Source organism: Rhinatrema bivittatum, chromosome 16, assembly GCF_901001135.1.
Source record: "Rhinatrema bivittatum chromosome 16, aRhiBiv1.1, whole genome shotgun sequence".
In the NCBI taxonomy this organism is placed as follows: domain Eukaryota; kingdom Metazoa; phylum Chordata; class Amphibia; order Gymnophiona; family Rhinatrematidae; genus Rhinatrema; species Rhinatrema bivittatum.
In genome coordinates, this window is record NC_042630.1 from 22,170,335 (window position 1) to 22,189,801 (window position 19,467).

Genomic DNA, 19,467 nt, shown 5'->3' on the forward strand with positions numbered 1-19,467 from the left:
GCAGTCTGGTTCCACCCTGGTTAAGGTGGAGCCCATCCCTTCGGAAGAGACTCCCCCTTCCCCAAAAGGTTCCCCAGTTCCTAACAAAACTGAATCCCTCTTCCTTGCACCATCGTCTCATCCACGCATTGAGACTCCGGAGCTCTGCCTGCCTCTGGTGACCTGCGCGTGGAACAGGGAGCATTTCAGAGAATGCTACCCTGGAGGTTCTGGATTTAATCTTTCTACCTAAGAGCCTAAATTTGGCTTCCAGAATTCCCTGAGGATTCAGGTGGCCACCCTTGGTTCTCTCATCCGTCGCCTGGACGGGGCTCCTCTTTCCTCGCATCCGGACATAGTCCGCTTTTTAAGGGGAGTGAAGCACCTACATCCACTGCTTCGCCGCTTATGTCCCTCCTGGAGCTTAAATTTGGTTCTTCGGATCTTGGGCGGGCCGCCCTTCGAGCCGTTGCGCAGAGCTACACGCAAACATTTAACGCTTAAGACTGTCTTCTTGGTGTCTATATGTTCTGCCCGCAGGATCTCGGAGATCCAAGCGCTGTCGTGCAGAGAACCCTTCCTCCGCTTCTCAGACTCGGGAGTATCCTTGAGTATAGTGCCCTCTTTTCTGCCGAAGGTGGTCTCAGCCTTTCATCTGAACCAATCAGTGGAGCTTCCATCCTTCCCTGACGAGGATTCCAAGGAACTTTGACAGCTTGATGTTAAGCGAGCTCTTCTGCGCTACTTGGAAGTTACCAATGACTTCCGACGGTCCCAGGAAGGGGAATGCGGCTTCCAAAACTACTATTGCTCGCTGGCTGAAGGCAGCCATCTCTGCAGCATATATTGGTGCCGGGAAGCCACCTCCGGAGGGCATTAAGGCTCACTCCCTTCGGGCTCAAGCGGTCTCTCCACAGGCGATTTGCAGGGCGGCTACCTGGAAGTCGTTGCATACTTTTGCCCGTCTTTATCGTTTGAATCTCCAACCTCCGGGTTTTGTCTCGTTTGGCACTCAGGTCATTCGAGCAGGGCTATCCGGGGCCCACCCTACATAGGGAAGCTTTGGTACTGTCTGGACTGATCCAGGTACGTACAGGGAAAATAAAATTATTCCTTACCTGCTAATTTTCGTTCCTGTAGTACCATGGATCAGTCCAGAAGCCCACCCTCTTGATCTTAAACTCAAGTTTTCGTACATTTTGTACATGTTTACAGTTGTTTGTTTGATTTTCCATGATCCATCCTCCGTTTTTCCTCTGGCTTTGATATTCTTAATACTGAAGGGACGCAGAGGGCGCACCTGTGTCTGGGAGAGCACCCTTCAAGTTTTCCTCTGACTCCCTCTGCTGGAACAGGGATACAACCCATTGTCTGGACTGATCCGAGTACGTATAGGGAACCACCAAATCTAAGCACGTCATCATGGCCTTTAAAGAATCCACAATGCCTCCAGGCTGGCTGCCCACGGTCCTGTCAAGGCCAGGATCTAGGCCAACATTCCAATCCCCACCCAAAATAAGGGTGGAGGAAGAAAAGATGTTTATCTGCTCGCACAGCTGCAAATAAAATTTCTGCTGGCCTACATTAGGGCCACAGACGTTTATTAAAGTAAAGTGCTCCCCATTTAAGAGCATTCCAGGAAGACAAATCGTCTTTCAAGATCTTTTTGCACCTTGCAGCCCTCTATGAATTAAGAATCACACACCCCTACATTTGAAATTATAGGAGGAGTATTCTGCTCGGCCAACCCAGTCCCTAATTAATTTAGCAGGCTTGATGCCTGTTAAGTGGGTTTCTTGAAGAAAGACCACCTGTGCCCCCTTGTTAAGATAATCCAAAATACACCTGCCCTTGACTGGAGATCCTATGCCCTGCACATTGGGAGAGAGAAAATTTAAAAACAAGTTGGCCATTGTCCATAAAAACACAAAATGCGTGCCCAAAACCAAAGGGATAGCAAAAGAAAAGCATGGCTTCAATGCAGAACCGACGATTTTGTAATAAGAGCACTCCCCAAACAAACCACAAAACCTCACCAATCAGCTCAATCCTCCCATCAACCACAACACCCCCCCCCCGAACCCCAAAGAACATAACATCTCAAAGCCCAGAGCAAGCTATCCAAGGGATGAACCATAAACACCCCAGTCCTACCCCCAGCTCAACATGGAACACCCAAGGCAGATGAAGGGATATCCAAATCAGAATAGTCATCCAAAACTGCAATCCCGCAAGGTACCAGCCCCACTTCATCACCCCAGACAAATCAACCCAAACCAGATAGGTCTCTGTGATATATTGAGGAGAGAATAGCTGTTCCAGTCCATGACTTGATCAATGCAGATGCATAAAAGTTTCCGTCACAAACTAAGGACAGCACTCTATAGAGGTAGAAGGTGTTCTAGTAAACAGTCGCCCAGCACAAACGATGTGCACTTCACCATTGCCGCTCCAAGAGGATAGAAGTATCTGGATAAAGCTGAATAAGGAAAAAAGGCTTCCCGCAAATATTTATTTATTTGTTTTTATACACCAGTGTTCGATTTACATATCACATCGATTTACAAACAATTTGAGAGGTGCAGGAAGGGAGTCCCTTCCTTTAGAAAGGTGCAGTGAATGATTAGAGAAATATCCAGTAGGCTAACTCCCACAGCAACCCACGCCTAGAAACACCCATAAAATCTCCCCCCACCCTGCCCCGAGCCCCACAACTGAGATAATTAATGAGCCCAAAACTATGAATGAATAAGCACATGGGCCCCAGTAAACAAGCAGGGCCATCACAGCTCTAGTAGCGGCCCAGAAACAGGAACGGGGAACCAGTCAAACTAGTAGTGTATTTAAAACAAGAAATACAGCAAGAGAAAAAGTATCTATAATGAAGGAGAACTTCAAGACGCTCCAACTGCTGCTGCCGCTCCAGCCCTCCTGCGCTTTTGGGTCAATGCTTGGGCCTCCTGCAAGTTGCAAATCTCTGATTTGCCAGCATGGTACATCCTAAAACGAGCCAGGTAAAGCATGGCATTCTTCACCCCCAGATTGCGTAGCTCACGTTTAACCTCCACGTACGCCACTCTGCGGTGCTGTACCTCCGCAGAATAATCTTGAAAAACGAATATGCGATGGCCCTGATATTTAATTTCTTTCACCTTTCGGCCAGCATCTAGGAGGTGGTATTTCTCTTGGAAATTGTGCACCCGGACAATCACAGCCCACGGCCACTCATTAGCTTTCGGGACAGGTGTCAAGGCCCTATGGGCCTGATCCAACTTGACACACCTTATTCACAATGGGTTCCAGTTTGGCATCTAGACTGGAGTGGATTTTGGTGCCGAGCTGGTTCATGGCCATTTTGACTGCCTCCACCAGGTCCGCGGGAAGAGGGCCGTTGTCCATGTTTTCTTCATCAGAGGCCTACTCTTCACTGCAGGCCGCCTGAACGAGTGCAGCTTTTCTGCAGGTTTGCTTAGCATGAACCATTTGATCTCCCCACAGCATAGGCAGGGAGTTTTTGGCTGCCTTGTCCATCATTCTGATCATGGTTTCGGCCAGGAGAATCGAGGGAGGAGGTTGTAAAAGGCTCGCGGGGCTGGAAGCTGCATCCATTCAACAGCACAGCATCACGTGACCCTTCTTTTCTCTTCTTACAGCCCAACATGCTGGAAGAGTCCTGGACTGGTATAGCAGGATTCATGCACAGAAAATTAACAGGCAATAACATTTTTTGTTTCATTTCATCCTGTTACACCAGTCCATATGAGTAGGAAGTACCAAAGACCAAGTATTTCAGGAGGAAGGCAGTAAGATCTACTCTAAGAATGCCTGTTCCAAAGGCTGTGGCTTCCTGAGCAAGAACTTCTAATCTTTAATGCTTAACAAAAGAAAAGGAAAGGACCGGCCTGACATCATTGCGCAGGCTTTCCCCCGGCAGACAGTTGGGAAACTCCAGGTCTGTCAAAACGCCGGCCTCGAGAGGTCTGGGACCAAGACTGCTGGTGCGTTGGTGCGGGACGAAAGGAAGAAGTGTTGGGACGAATCGGGCGAGACTTGCGAGCCCCTTGAAATCGAGATTGCGCCGAGAAGGACCCCCTGGATCACGTCCTGTCCTCCGGCAGGCGATGAACCTTATTCTCACCCAGTGACTGAATCATATCCTCCAATTCCTTCCCAAAAAGAAGCTTCCCTTTAAAAGGCAAGGAACCTAAACGGGATTTGGATGCCCCATCCGCTGCCCAATTCCACAACCACAACAGCCGGCGAGCTGAAACCGCCGAGAGCATGGAGCGAGCGGAAGTGCGCAGAAGATCATGAAGGGCATCAGCACTATAGGCCACCACCACTTCGCGACGGCCCGCCTGTTTCGCTTCATCTTCTGAAAGGCCCTCATTGGCTAACAATTGTTGCACCCAGCGAAGCCCCGCTCTCAGGGCAAAATTACTACACATCGCCGCCCGAACCCCTAGGGCAGAGACTTCAAAAATCTTCTTAAGCTGCACTTCTAACTTCCGATCTTGAAGGTCCTTAAGTGCCGTAGCCCCTGTAACCGGAATGGTCGTCCGTTTTGTCACTGCCGAAACCGCAGAATCCACCTTCGGAACCCGAAGTATATCTAAAGTATCCTCTGGAAGAGGATACAGCTTATCTATAGCCTTCGAAACCTTCAATCCCAGATCTGGGGTATCCCATTCACGAAAAAATTAATCGGTAGCCGAAAAATGAAAAGGAAAGGCTGAAGGAGGACCACTCAGGCCCAATAATACTGGGTCCATGGAACCCAAGCAAGATTCCTCCGGTGGAGCCGCAATCCCTAACTCCTCCAGGATAGCTGGAATTAGCGGACCCAGTTCCTCCCTCTGGAACAGGCGAACCACCTTAGGATCGTCACCCTCAGTGACCTGACTCTGTCATGCAGAGCCTTGAGCGTGGTCACTGACTCCTTCAACCCCCCGCGGGGGAAGAGCACTCTCCTCTGGATCCTCCGGATCTGTGGACTCCAAAACCAAGTCCGAATCCTCCCGGGGGGGGGGGGGGGGGTGCGCATGGCCCGTAATGGCCATTGCGCTTTGGGAAATTTCTCGGGATCCAGGGTCTGGTTTTGCCTTTTAGGTGGGGGGGGGGGGGGGGGGGGGCCTCGAATCCCCCTGACTTAGGAGCCTGTCTCTTTAAGGCCTTGCGAGCCTTAAAAGCCCTGTGCATAGCCAAAATGAAATCTGAGGAAAAAGGAGACGAAGAATCTTCAGAATCCGTGCCAACATCGCCATCCAACCCTCCCCCTGCAGCTGCTGCCAGTGGCTCGATCCTTGCAGCCGACTGCTGTGGGGAGAGGGGGGGCGGTAAATCAGCGTCCTCTTCTGCGATCGGAGCCGCGATTGAAGCGGCTCCCAAAATGGCGGCGTTTCCCGCGCTCACCGGCCCCGATCTGCGAGAGGAGGCAGGCAGGTCCCCGATGGCAATCGCCAGGGAGCTGCGCCTCACAAGAACCCCCCTGACCGGCCGCGACGTTCCTTCGCCCCCGGGGATGCAGGCCGAGCAAAGCCCATCCCGCGAGAGGCGCACGCAATCCGCCCCACACGTGATGCAGGCCGGACCGTATGGCATCGAGTCGCCGGGTCGACAGAAAAAAAAACTAAGAAAAGAAAGAAAATACCCCCAGAGTGCCGCCGCAAGAAGGGAGAAACCGTGAAAAAATCAAGCCTTTTTTTTTTTTTTTTTACAGAAAAAAGGAACGCCATCTGACCTGCTCCGCTGTCCTGAGTCCTGAAGTGGTCTGATTGGGGTGAGTGATCCGGACTCTCCGGTATCACCCCAAGCTGGGCTGCCTACTAGGCACAGTTAGGGCCCTCGACCCTGAGCCACAGCCGCCTGCAGAACCAGGGGGGATGGTCCCCTCAGGACCTGCCAACCCCCTGGGAGGCAAAGACCTACAAGCGGGAGCCCGACTTACTTCAGTAAGCTTTTGGTCTTTTTTTTTTTTTTTTTTTACTAAAAGAACTTAATTCAAAATTAGCAATCAAACCAAAAAGAAACTAGCTAACTCCCTTTTTTTTTTTAAATCAGACTGTGAGTGGAGCCCCCGGACCATCTGCTGGAGACAGAGAAATACTGAGGGATTGCAGGAGGCACGGTAGGCTATATGGCAGTGTCAGTTAAACATCTGCTGGAAGGAAGGCATAAACCCAGGAGTCTGGACTGATCTGGGTACATACAGGGAAACTGAGATTAATGACAGAGTACCCAAGGCAACCTTAATGGTGAGAGCACAGAAATGTCATATTTGTAGACGGAGGTTTCAAACTCATCCCTGCCACCAGTCCATGTGACCCAGTACCGCCTCCAAAGCTAAAGAGTGTGAGTGACCAAGCTAGGATTAGAACTAACTCACAAGGAGATAAAGCAATTGCCTCAAAGTCACACAGTCAGTCTGTAGCAGGAAAGACTTTGTGTCTTATGTTCAAATTGTTTTTATTGTGTATGTAAATTGTAAACCGCCTAGACGGACACGTAAGTGACCCCATGTGCGGTATATAAAAAACTTTTAAATAAATAAATAAATAAATAAGACTCAAATTCATATTCCTGAGTTTGTCCCAACTCAGTATACTGATACTAGGGCACACCCATTCCCATACACCTCACATCAACAACTGAATTATATTACAGCATAGTAAGAAACTTCCTTGCTCTTCTACCTGCCCCCCTCCAACTTCATCATGGGCAAGGGTTTCATAGCTCAAGGAAACAAACATACTCACCAACCCAGTGTCATCTGTGGACATCTCATTAAAGTTCTTCAGCATGGAGGTAGGGATCCATGCACGGGACACACAATCCCCAAGGAAGGTGATGTGGTATTTGGACTGAAAGTGAAAAACAGTACTGAGAAATTAATGAAACGAGTTAGGAACGGGAGAGCATCCCTTCTGGACTGTTGTCACAAAGTAGAAAAGAAAATTGGTTCTTACCTGCTAATTTTCATTCCTGTAGTACCCCGGATCAGTCCAGGCTGTGGGTTATGCCTCTCTTCCAGCAGATGGAGACAGAGAAAAACTTGAAGGGCACCCTCTCTTAACCTGGTGTGCCATCTGCATCCCTTCAGTGTATAGATTATCAAAGCAGAATAACAGTTAACCACATGAACAACGAATCAAGCAATAATAATAATAATTATTATTATTTTTATATACCGACATTCGATCTCAATTGAGATATCACACCGGTTTACATTCAGGTACTGTAGGTGGCACACCAGGTTAAGGGCACCCTCTCTTAACCTGGTGTGCCACCTGCATCCCTTCAGTGTATAGATTATCAAAGCAGAATAACAGTTAACCACATGAACAACGAATCAAGCAATAATAATAATAATTATTATTATTTTTATATACCGACATTCGATCTCAATTGAGATATCACACCGGTTTACATTCAGGTACTGTAGGTATTTCTCTATCCCCAGAGGGCTTACAATCTAAGTTTTGTACCTGAGGTAATGGAGGGTAAAGTGACTTGCCCAAGGTCACAAGGAGCAACAGCAGGACTTGTCCACTGCTCTAACCACTAGGCTATTCCTCCTCCCTAATAGAACTTGAACTATAGAAAAATTGAAAACAACCTGTAGCATTCCTTCTTAGTGATCTGCATTAAAACGGAATATGAGCACGGACTCTTGAAATACCCACTCCCAGGGCGGGCGTCTGGACTGATCCGTGATACTACAGGAACAAAAATTAGCAAGTAAGAACCAATTTTCTTTTCCCTGTACATACCCGGATCAGTCCAGACTGTGGGATGTACCAAAGCTTCCCTATACTGGGTGGGACGTTGAGAGTCCCGCGCGAAGGACCCAACTGCCAAAACTGCAGATATCTGGAGCCTGAACGTGCAAGCAGTAGTGACGAGCAAATGTATGGAGCATCTTCCATATAACCGCTCTACAAATTTCTTGCAGCGAAACCAACTGGCATTCAGCCCAAGAAGCCGCCAGTGAGCGAATGGAATGGGCTTTCAATCCCTCAGGAATGGGACGCCCTTTACAAATGTAAGCGGACGAAATAGCCTCTTTCAACTTTCGCGCAATCATTGACTAAGATGCTTTCTGTCCTCTTTTGGGACCGCTCCACAGGACAAATAAATGATCTGAAACACTGAAAGGATTCATGACTTCCAAATAGAATAAAGATCGCCGGACACCCAAGCAACAAAGTTCTCTCGCATGTGGGACGTTGGCCGATAAATTAGGAAAAGCCGGGAGCTCTTCTGATTGACTTAAATGAAAGGTTGAGACCACCTTTGGCAAAAAGGAAGGAACTGTTTGAAGAGAGCTCCCGAATCCGAAATTCTCAAAAAGAGTTTCCTACAAGAGAGGGCCTGTAGTTCAGATATTCTGCGAGCTGAGCAGATAGCCACCAAAAACACCGTTTTCAAGGTGAGGTCTTTTAATGACGCCTTCTTAAGGGGTTCAAACGGCGGATCGCCAAAACGCGAAGTACCAAATCAAGACGGACATACAGGACGGACGGGAGGAATCAAATGTCTTACCCCTCTGAGGAAACGCACTACATCCGGATGCGACGCTACTGAGCAGCCAACAAGAGCGCCTAGGGCCACCACTTGTACCCGGAGGAATTAAAAGACAAGCCCTTGGATAAGCCATTTTGCAAAAAGGCCAAAATATGAACAATAGAAGCTTGCCTGGGAAGAATGCTTCGTTCGCGACACCACTCCTCGAAAACGCTCCACACCTTGTCATATGATAGCGAGGTAGACTTTTTTCTGGCTTGCAGAAGCATAGTAATTACTTCCTCCGAGTACCCTTTCTTCCTCAGTCTCCGCCTTTCAAAAGCCAGGCCGCTAGACAAAAGCGATCTGCCTGGTTGAAAAATATAGGGCCTTGACGAAGGAGATGCGGAAGATTTCCGAGTCGTAGGGGCCCGTCCACCGCTAGATTGACCAGATTTGCGAACCATGGCCATCGGGGCCATTCCGGAGCTATCAGAATCATGGTCCCTCGGTGAATTTTTATCCTGCGCAGAACTTTGCCCACTAGTGGCCAAGGAGTAAACACGTATAGGAGAACTGAGATTGGCCAGGGGAGTACCAGCGCATCGACTCCATCTGCGCCGTGATCTCTTCTGCAACTGAAGAAGCGAGGGGCCTTGGCATTGTCTCGCATCGCCATCAAGTCCATGTGAGGTGTGCCCCACCTGCTGGAAATTAGACCCACGGCCCGGTCCGAAAGTTCCCACTTTCCTGGATCTATGCGCTTCTGACTCAGGAAATCCGCCTGTATGTTGTCCTTCCCTGCGATGTGGGATGCCGCTAGCAGCGCAAGGTGTTTTTTCTCCCCAAGTCATGAGTTGTTCCGCCTCGTCGGCTACAGCTTGACTCTTGGTGCCTCCTTGACGGTTGATTTGGCTACCATCGTCGCATTGTCGGACAGAACCCGGACTGTCTGATTGCGGAGGCACAGGAGAAAGTGTTGCAAAGCCAGTCGAACTGCTTTGGTTTCCAGATGATTGATCGACCAGCTGGACTCCTCCGGGGACCAGCGGCCCTGGACTGAATGGGACTGACAGCTCCTCGGGACTTCGAGGTCCACCCCTCGAGACAGATTGTGTGGGCACAGCCACCACCCAAGACTGGACCTGGCGTGATCAGTGAGTGGTAAAGGGCACTGGAACTCCTCCGACTTGGGGTCCCAACGGAAAAGCAGCACTCGTAATGGTCTCATATGAGCAAAGGCCCAGGGGACCACCTCCAGAGTGGATGCCATGGACCGAGGACCTGTAAATAGTCCCAGGCTTTGGGAGGCTGGAGCGACAGCAAGCGCTGAACTTGCTCCATCAACTTGTTTTGTCTGTCTGGGGGGAGGAAGACCCTCCCCACACTAGTATCAAAGCGGGCGCCCAGGAAGTCCATTGTCTGAGAAGGGACAAAATCGCTTTTGGCCTGATTGATCACCCAACCGAGCGATTCCAAGAGCCCAACAACCTGGCTGATAGCTTCTATACACAGATCCTTGGACTTCGCCCTGATGAGCCAGTCGTCTAGGTAGGGATGAATTAGAAGGCCTTGCTTCCTCAGGGCTGCTGCCACAACCACCATAACCTTGGTGAATGTGCGAGGGGCCGTAGCCAGACCGAACAGCAGTGTGCAGAACTGGAAATGCATTCCTAGTTGTTGCGTCCGTCGGTCTTCGACTGCTTTGCCCCACCTACCTCTCTCTACTTTCGGCTCCTCCCGCTCACCTTGGACTGATGGCCGCCGCTGTGTCTGCTTGACGCCCTCTCCGGCATCCCCAGACTGGCTTTGGTGCTGCCTCCCGCCATTCTCCTTCAAGGTACCTCTAGGGGGCGTGTGCGCACGCCGCCCTCATCTTTAACTCTACGTTGGCACGAACCTCAGGGGCGTCCCCCTGTTCTGATGTCACGACTTCCAGGTATATCTGCCTACAGTATTTGCTAGCTTGTTGCGTTAGCAACAGGATTCGTACGGATGGGATTCGCTCTCTGTTCCTAAGCTACTCTGCCACTCCAGCGCTATCTGGAACTCTTACTACCCTTCGGGGTCTCTAACGGGGTACCTGCTCCTCAGGGGCCTCTCTGCTTTTTTCAGGTGCTATCAGGAAACCGGTACTCGCTCCTCAAGGGCCCATGTTCCCTGTGTCGCTGCCTGCAACCTCTATCCTTCTACTTGGAAGAACTAACTTAGTTATCATCAGTGAGTACAGAAATCATCTCTCTCCACAGTACTGCTTCACTGGAATCAGGTACTCGCTCCTCGAGGGCCCATGTTCCCTGTGTCGCTGCCTGCAACCTCTATCCTTCTACTTGGAAGAACTAACTTAGTTATCATCAGTGAGTACAGAAATCATCTCTCTCCACAGTACTGCTTTACTGGAATCAGGTACTCGCTCCTCGAGGGCCTGCTCTCTGCTCCGGTGCCAGACCTCTTGTCTAGTGGAATCTCTGTTACTGCTAAGTGAGTACAACGCTACCGAGTCTCTCTGCTCTAAGGGATCAGGTACTCGCTCCTCGAGGGCCTGCTCTCCCTGTCTCGGAGCTTCTCCTATTTCTACATTGGGACTCTGAATGTTAATCTTATTGTGAGCTCATAACTCTCAGTCTCTTCCCACTACAGCACTGCCTTACAGAGGATCTGCTGTTCCAGCGTTTTGTGTGAGACGCGTCCAGCCGGGCTCTACAACCACTACTCACTACTGCCACCTCTGGTAGTCATTCACACTGTTTAATAAAAGATTCAAATCTGTGTTTGTCTGTCCGGAGTCTAGCCTGACACCGTGTTCCCTCACGGGACTGCCCCCCGTGGGCTTGGTCAGCTGCCACAGTGTTCAAGGTTCCACCCAAACACCATTAACCATAACAGATTGCTAACTCCATGGATCCGGCTCAGCTCATCGCCTTGCAGGCCATTCCAGGCCTGGTCTGGTGCGTTGCTGAACAACAAGACGCATTGGAGAATCTAACTACTGCATTTCATCAGCTGCACACACAGAGGAATCAAGGTTCTGCATCCAGTAATGAAGGTCAGTTCCCTGAATTATTAAGACTATTGTGCCTCTTACTGCTCCAGTCCGTTTTTCTGGGGAGATTCAGAGAACTAGAGGCTTCTTAAACCAGTGTTATATGCATTTTGCATTACAACCCACTCATTTCCCACAGCCTACGCCAAGACTACTTATATTCTATCCTACCTGGATGGAAGGGCTTTGACTTGGGCTTCCGCGCTGTGGGAACGCAAAGCCCCATACTTCAGGATATTGACAGATTGATGGACTTGTTTAAATCCATTTTTTGATGATCCTGTCCGGTATACTGTCGCTGGTTCTACATTGGTGGACCTGAAGCAAGGCAACCGACCCCTGGCTGATTTCGTTATAGAGTTCAAGACTCTTGCGGCTGAATTACATTGGGACCCTAGATGCCTGAAAATTCTCTTCTTCAAAGGTTTGGATTCCCGCTTGAAGGACGAGCTGGCTGATCGTGAAACACCTCACTTGCTGGATGAGCTAGTGGCCTTAGCTACTAGGATTGATCACCGGCTTCGTGATAAGGTGCAAGAACTCAAGCCTTGTAAAGGACCTATTCAGGAGGAGGTTTGTGCTAAACCTGCACTCAGGATGGTTCCTTTGACTCCTGTTGCCAGTGGGGAAGAACCGAGGCAATTTGGTAGCAGTCACCTGACATCCAAAGAGAGAAGACTTCGGAGGAGGAATGGATTGTGCATGTACTGTGGACAAGCTGGACATGCAGTCCAAACATGCCCGATATGTCTGGGAAATGGATGGGCCTACGTCCTGCGGGAGGACTCTTCTTAGGCCTCACGACGCCCTCTCCTCTGCTCTCGCTCTCTCTCTCTCTCTCGGATCTGCGGACCTCTGGAATTTCAGACTCTTGCCCTGGTGGATTCTGGGGCAGGAGGTAATTTTATTCTTCAACATCTAGTGGAACATTTGAGGATTCCCCTCACCACTAAGAAGACTCCACTACTCTTATCATCTATACACGGGGAGCCCTTACCAGGTGCTGTTACCTGTTGTACCGAACCGGTATTCCTCCGCACCGGAGCTCTCCATACTGAATTAATTTCCTTCTTTGTTTTGGAGAAGGCCATGCACCCTATCATTCTGGGGTTACCCTGGTTGCAGCTGCATATGCTGCAATTTAATTGGGCCACGTTGGAACTCTCCCGTTGGGGCCCAGAATGCCATGGCAAATGCATTAAGGAGGTCACTCCTATTCTCTGTATGGCTACAACTCCAGTGATGCCAGGACTGCCGCCTCAGTATGCATCATTTCATGATGTTTTCTCCAAAGAAGCTGCTGACATCCTTCCGCCACATAGAACTTATGACTGCGCCATAAGACTGAAACCTAATGCTGAACCTCCTAAGGGACGTGTCTACCCATTGTCGGTGGTAGGGAACAAAGCCATGTCTGAGTACATTGAGGAAAATTTGCAAAAAGGTTTCATTAGACACTGCGTCCTTGTATCGACTATCGAAGTCTGAACAAGATCACGATTAAAGACCGATACCCCTTACCTCTGATCTTGGATCTTTTCAATTGACATCAAAGAGCCAAGATATTCTCAAAACTTGACCTGAAGGGAGCCTATAACTTGGTTCGCATTCGTGAAGGCGACGAGTGGAAACCAGCTTTCAACACTCGAGACGGCCATTTCGAATATTTGGTGATGCCCTTCGGCCTGTGCAACGCCCCTGCCATGTTTCAGAACATGATGAATAACATTCTGCGGGACCTTCTGTACAAATGTGTCATTGTCTACCTAGATGATATCTTGATCTTTTCACAAGAAATGTCTACTCATCTAGCAGATGTCAAACAAGTATTACAGAGACTTCGAGAACACCGCCTCTACACCAAATTGTCGAAATGCGAGTTTCACAAAGAATCTGTGCCTTTTCTTGGCTATATCGTATCGAAACAAGGCTTCCAGATGGATCCCCAAAAATTAGAGAGTATCAAGAATTGGTCTCAACCTACCAGTCTGAAGGCCCTGAGGTGATTTTTGGGGTTTACAAACTACTATAGAAGCTTCATAAAGAACTTTTCTTCTTTGACAGTGCTCTTAACTGCTATGACACGGAAAGGAGCTAATGCTTCAAAGTGGTCTGCGGAGGCCATTTCCACGTTTGAGAAATTAAAGACTGCCTTTTCAACTGAGCCATGTCTGCGTCACCCAGACCCCAAAAGACCCTTCTTCGTGGGGGTTGACGCTTCAGATGTTGGAGTAGGGGCCGTGTTGAGCCAAACTGGAGATTCTAAAGCCTTACATCCCTGCTCCTTTTTCTCGCGGCGCTTTTCTCCTGCAGAGAAGAACTATGGGATCGGAGATAAAAAGCTCCTGGCTATTAAGATGGCATTCGAGGAATGGCGGCTTTGGCTCGAAGGCACCCAACATCAAATTACTGTATTCTTGGACCACAAGAATCTAGAGTATCTCCATCATGCGCAACGTCTTAACCACAGACAAGTCAGATAGTCCTTGTTTTTTTAATTGCTTTGACTTCGTGCTCAAATACCGTCCCGGAGACAAGAATACCAGAGCAGATGCCCTGTCTCGCTCTTTCCTCTCTGAGGATGTTCCTGAAGAACCTCAGCATATCATCGACCCGAAGAAAGTCATCTTGGCGGCTACCCATTTTGTGCCTGCCGGTAAAACGATTGTACCCAAAAACCTCAGAAAGAAACTACTACACTGGACTCACGATTCCAAGCTGGCTGGCCATCCTGGTCAACGCCGTACCCTGTTGAAATTACTGAAGCACTATTGGTGGCCTACAATCAAGGAAGATACGTACTCCTATGTAGCGTCATGCTCCAACTGTGCTAAACATAAGCCTACTTCTGGTCAGCCTTGGGGATTGCTGCAACTGCTGCCTGTTCCGGAGGAGCCATGGACTGACATCGCTACAGACTTTATAGTTGATCTGCCTCTTTCTGGAGGAATGAATGCTATCTGGGTGACGGTTGTCCGTTTCAGTAAGATGGCCCATTTCGTGGCGCTGCCTGGCTTACCCTCAGCCTTGGAGCTTGCTACGCTCTTCATTGCACACATCTTTCACCTACATGGCCTACCGAAGCACATTGTTTCTGACAGAGAATCTCAATTCACGGCAAAATTCTGGAAGGCTTTGTGCAAGCTATTTATTTATTTAGTGATTTTTTTTTATATACCGCGACACGTGCAGCACATCACCTCGGTTTACAGCAAACTATACGTCTGCCTATCATCCTCAATCTAATGGCCAAACTGAAAGGATGAATAGGACCCTAAAACAGTTCATTCGTGCCTATGTGAGTTGCCATCAGAATAACTGGGCCGAACTGTTGCCTTGGGCAGAATTCGCCATTAACTCACATCCAGTGTCATCCACTGGATCAACCCCATTCGAAGTGGTTTACGGACGACTACCTTCACCGCCACTTCCACCGACTCTCTGTGTCGTCCCCAGCAGCTCAATCCACGGCTGATGATATCCATCAATTATGGATTCAGAGTAAAGACATGCTAATCAAAGTGGGTGAACGAGCAAAGAAATCATACGACGCTCATCATTCTAAAGCGTCTGTATTTCGACCTGGTGACAAAGTCTGGCTGTCAACTAAGCATTTGAGACTAAGTTACCTTCTACTCGATTTGCTCCAGGCAACGTTGGACCGTTTCCAATTCTCTGATGTCTTGGCAACATTACATACAGTCTGAAGCTACCACCTGGATTGAAAATCCACAACACATTCCACATTTCACTTTTGAAACCACTCAAGCTCAGTGAATTCTCATCCAAGTCTTCAGTGAATTCTCATCCAAGTCTCCAGAACCAACTTATATTACCACAGAAGAAGACCTTGAATATAAGGTTGAAGCTATTCTGGATGTAAGAAGACGTGGCAAAACTTACCATCAGTGAATACAGAAACCATCTCTCTCCACAGTACTGCTACACTGGAATCAGGTACTTGCTCGAGGGCATGCTCTCTGCTCCGGTGCCAGACCTCTCGTCTAGTGGAATCTCTGTTACTGCTAAGTGAGTACAACGCTACCGAGTCTCTGCTCTAAGGGATCAGATACTCGCTCCTCGAGGGCCTGCTCTCCCTGTCTCGGAGCTTCTCCTATTTCTACATAGGGACTCTGAATGTTAATCTTATTGTGTGCTCATAACTCTCAGTCTCTTTCCGCTACAGCACTGCCTTGCAGAGGATCCGCTGTTCCAGCGTTCTGTGTGAGACGTGCCCAGCCGGGCTCTACAACCACTACTCACTACTGCCACCTCTGGTGGTCATTCACACTGTTTAATAAAAGATTCAAATCTGTGTTTGTCTGTCCGGTCTAGCCTGACACTGTGGTCCCTCACGGGACTGCCCCCCGTGGGCGTGGTCAGCTGCCACAGTGTTCAAGGATCCAAACACCGTTAACCATTACAGAAGTATCATAAAGCGAAGGAATTTGTGATGATCCTTGCAAATGGGTATGTGTAAATATGCTTCCATCAGATCCAGGGACGCCAGGAATTTGCCCTTGCGAACCGCAGCTATCATGGATCGTAGGTTCTCTATGCGGAAATGTGATATCTTGCCTTGTTCCCCTTCTTTAGGTCCAGAATAGGCCGAAAGGATCCCTCCTTCTTCAGGACCACGAAATAAATGGAGTAACGCCCGGTTCTCCATTCCACTTGGGGAACCGGCTGTATCGCCGAGAGCTAGGAGCCAGTCGAGGGTCTGCTGTATGACCTGAACCTTGGTTCTTGCACCGTGAGAAGGAAGTCATGAAGAAGTATTGGAGTGGCCGAGCAAATTCCAAAGCGTAGCCCTGTTCTATCATGCTTAGAACCCACTGATCAAAAGTAATTCTGACCCATGCCTCGTAGAACTGGGACAAACATCCCCTCACTCGAGGTAGCGAGGGATGGGCCGGCCTTATCTCATTGGGAAGACTTAGAGCAAGGGTCGTGGTCGCGCTTGTGTCGCGGGTTGTTCTGCGCCCTTGAAAGTAAGAATTCCAGAACTGCATCCTTAGCGCCGGCTGTCTCTGCCCTGTGGTTTGTGGTCTAGCCTGACGAAAAGAAAATTATTCCTTACCTGCTAATTTTCGTTCCTGTATTACCACGGATCAGTCTAGACAGTGGGATGTGTCTCCCTTCCAGCAGATGGAGTCAGAGAAAAGCTTGAAGGGTGCCCTGTTATAGCCTAGAGCGCCCTCTGCATCCCTTCAGTATTAAGTATATCAAAGCAAGAAGAAACCATTGGATGGAGCAAGTAAACCAACCTCAAACTGTAACTATGTACAAGAATGTTTTGAGTTGAAATTGTAGTGAGAACAAACTTGCAAACGGAACCATTGGTAATACACGAACAGTCCTCATACTGGTAAATCAATCGAGCTGATAATCAGAAGAATTGTGTAGACGATCCCAAGACCCATATCTACTCTTAGAGTGGGCATCTGGACTGATCGGAGGTACTACAGGAACGAAAATTAGCAGGTAAGGAATAATTTTCTTTTCCCTGTACGTACCCGGATCAGTCCAGCAGTGGGATGTACCAAAGCTTCCCTACGTAGGGTGGGCCCCGGATAGCCCTGCTCGAATGAACTGAGCGCCAAAGGAGCCAAAACCCAGTGATTGGAGATTTAAACAATAGTGACGTGCAAAGGTGTGCAACGATTTCCAGGTAGCTGCTCTGCATATCTCCTGCGGCGAGACTGCCTGGCTTTCTGTCCAGGAAGCTGCTTGAGCATGGAGCGAATGAGCTTTGATATCCTCTGGAGGTGGCCGACCAGCACCAACGTATGCTGAAGAGATTGCTTCCTTTAACCAGCGAGCAATTGTGGTTTTAGAAGTCTTGTTCCCCCTTTTGGGTCCGCTCCACAAGACAAACAGATAGTCCGATAGGCGGAATTCATTAGTAACCTCCAGATATCAAATGAGTACGCGCTTGACATCGATTCATCTGAGTTCTCTGGGATCCTCGTCAGGAAAGGATGGGAGTTCCACCTATTGATTCAAATGAAAGGCCGAGACCACCTTTGGCAGGAAAGATGGTACTGTGCTCAAGGATACTCCCGAATCTGTGAAACGGAGGTAAGGCTCCCTGCACGACAAAGCTTGAAGCTCCGAAATCCAGTGGGCAGAACAAATGGACACCAGGAAAACTGTCTTTAGAGTGAGGTCCTTGAGGGTAGCTCTTCTCAGCGGCTTGAAAGGAGGGCCGCCTAGAATCAGAAGAACCAAGTTCAGGTTCCAAGAGGGGCACAGGGTGTGCACCGGCGGCTTCACATGCTTTACTCCCTTTAGAAACCGGACTATGTCAGGATGTGACGAAAGCAGAGCTCCATCCAGGTGACGGACGAGGGAACCAAGGGCTGCCACCTGAACCCTCAGGGAATTGTAAGCCAACCCCTTCTCCAGGCCTTGCTGTAAGAAGGACAGTATCTGACTACTGAAGCACGACGTGGAGAAACACCTGTGGATTCACATCAGGCCTCAAAGACTTTCCACACTTGCACATAGGAGATGGAAGTGGAAGTCTTCCTAGCCTTGAGGAGGGTCGAAATAACATCCTCCAGGTAGCCCCGTCTCCTCAACCTGCGCCTCTCAAAAGTCAGGTCGCAAGACAGAAGCGATCTGCCCGGTTGAAATATACTGGATTCTGACGTAGAAGGTTGGGAAGATGCCCCAGGCGAAGAGGTCCGTCCACAGCAAGGTTGACCTAGGTCTGCAAACCATGGTCTTTGTGGCCATTTGGTACCATTAGAATTACCGGACCTTGGTGAATCTCTATTCTTCGAAGCACCTTTCACATCAGGGGCCATGGCAGAAACACATAAAGTAGGATGTTTCGCGGCCATGGGAGGACTAGGGCATCCACTCCTTCTGCGCCGTGTTCCCTTCTGCGACTGAAGAAGCGCGGAGCCTTCGCGTTCCTTTGAGTGGCCATCAGATCCAGATGGGGAGTCCCCCACTGAGCGAAGAGGAGAGCCACTGCTTTCTCGGAGAGTTCCCACTCTCCGGGATCTATGTGATGACGGCTTAAGAAATCCGCTTGGACATTGTCCACTCCTGCTATGTGAGACGCCGCCAGGCAGGTGAGGTGGAGTTCCGCCCATGACATTAACTTGTCCATCTCCCGAGAGACGTGGCGGCTCTTCGTTCCTCCTTGACGGTTGATGTACGATACGGTAGTGGCATTGTCGGAGAGTATCCTTACGGCTCAGTGATGAACCGGGGGGAAGAAACGCTTCAATGCGAGACGAACCGCTCTGGTTTCTAGACGATTGATCAGCCATGTCACTTGCACTGACGTCCATCGTCCCTGTGCCGACTGCGTTTGACACAGAGCTCCCCATCCGGAGAGGCTGGCATCCATGGTGACGGTCACCCACTGTGGGGTCTCTAAGTCCACGCTCTGCAGCAAGTGATCCAGTCTGAGCCACCAGCTCAGGCTGTCCTTGGCAACTTCCAGCAGCAGAAGGAGTGCTTGAACTCCTGAGACACTGGCTTCCAGCGGGAGAGTAACGCTCTCTGCAAAGGACGCACATACGCAAAAGCCCAAGGAACCAAATCTATAGTTGAAGCCATCGAGCCCAGGACCTGGAGATAGTCCCATGCTGTGGGGAGTGAAAGGCAACGGAAACACTGTACCTGAAAGATAAGCGACCAAACACGGTGTTGATGCAAAAAGACTTTGCCCAAATTGGTATCGAACCTTGCTCCTAAGAAGTCAAGCGTCTGAGTGGGAGTAAGGCTGCTCTTGGCAAAGTGAAGAAGATGCAAGACTCTGTCGACTGCCCGCTGGCAAAGGTCCAGGGACTTCGCCCGAATGAGCCAGTTGTCCAGGTAGGGGTAGACTAGAATCCCCTCCCTCCGTAGGGCTGCTGCCATCACCACTACGACCTTGGTGACGGTGCGGGGAGCGGTCGCTAGGCCAAAGGGTAGGGCTTGAA

At 49.5% G+C, this 19,467-nt stretch overlaps 1 protein-coding gene across 7 annotated transcripts in view; it reads right to left on the reverse strand.

The window, feature by feature from the left end:
• ZCWPW1 (zinc finger CW-type and PWWP domain containing 1) overlaps positions 1-19,467 on the reverse strand; it is a 251,709-nt gene that overhangs the window by 93,680 nt on the left and 138,562 nt on the right. For all 7 annotated transcript variants that reach the window (XR_003853018.1, XM_029580560.1, XM_029580562.1 and 4 more), the window contains one exon: positions 6,735-6,839. Coding sequence is in view for 6 of the 7 variants with exons in the window: in XM_029580560.1 (XP_029436420.1) it covers positions 6,735-6,839 (105 nt within the window). In the remaining variant the exon portion in view is untranslated. The remainder of the gene's footprint in view (positions 1-6,734; positions 6,840-19,467) is intronic.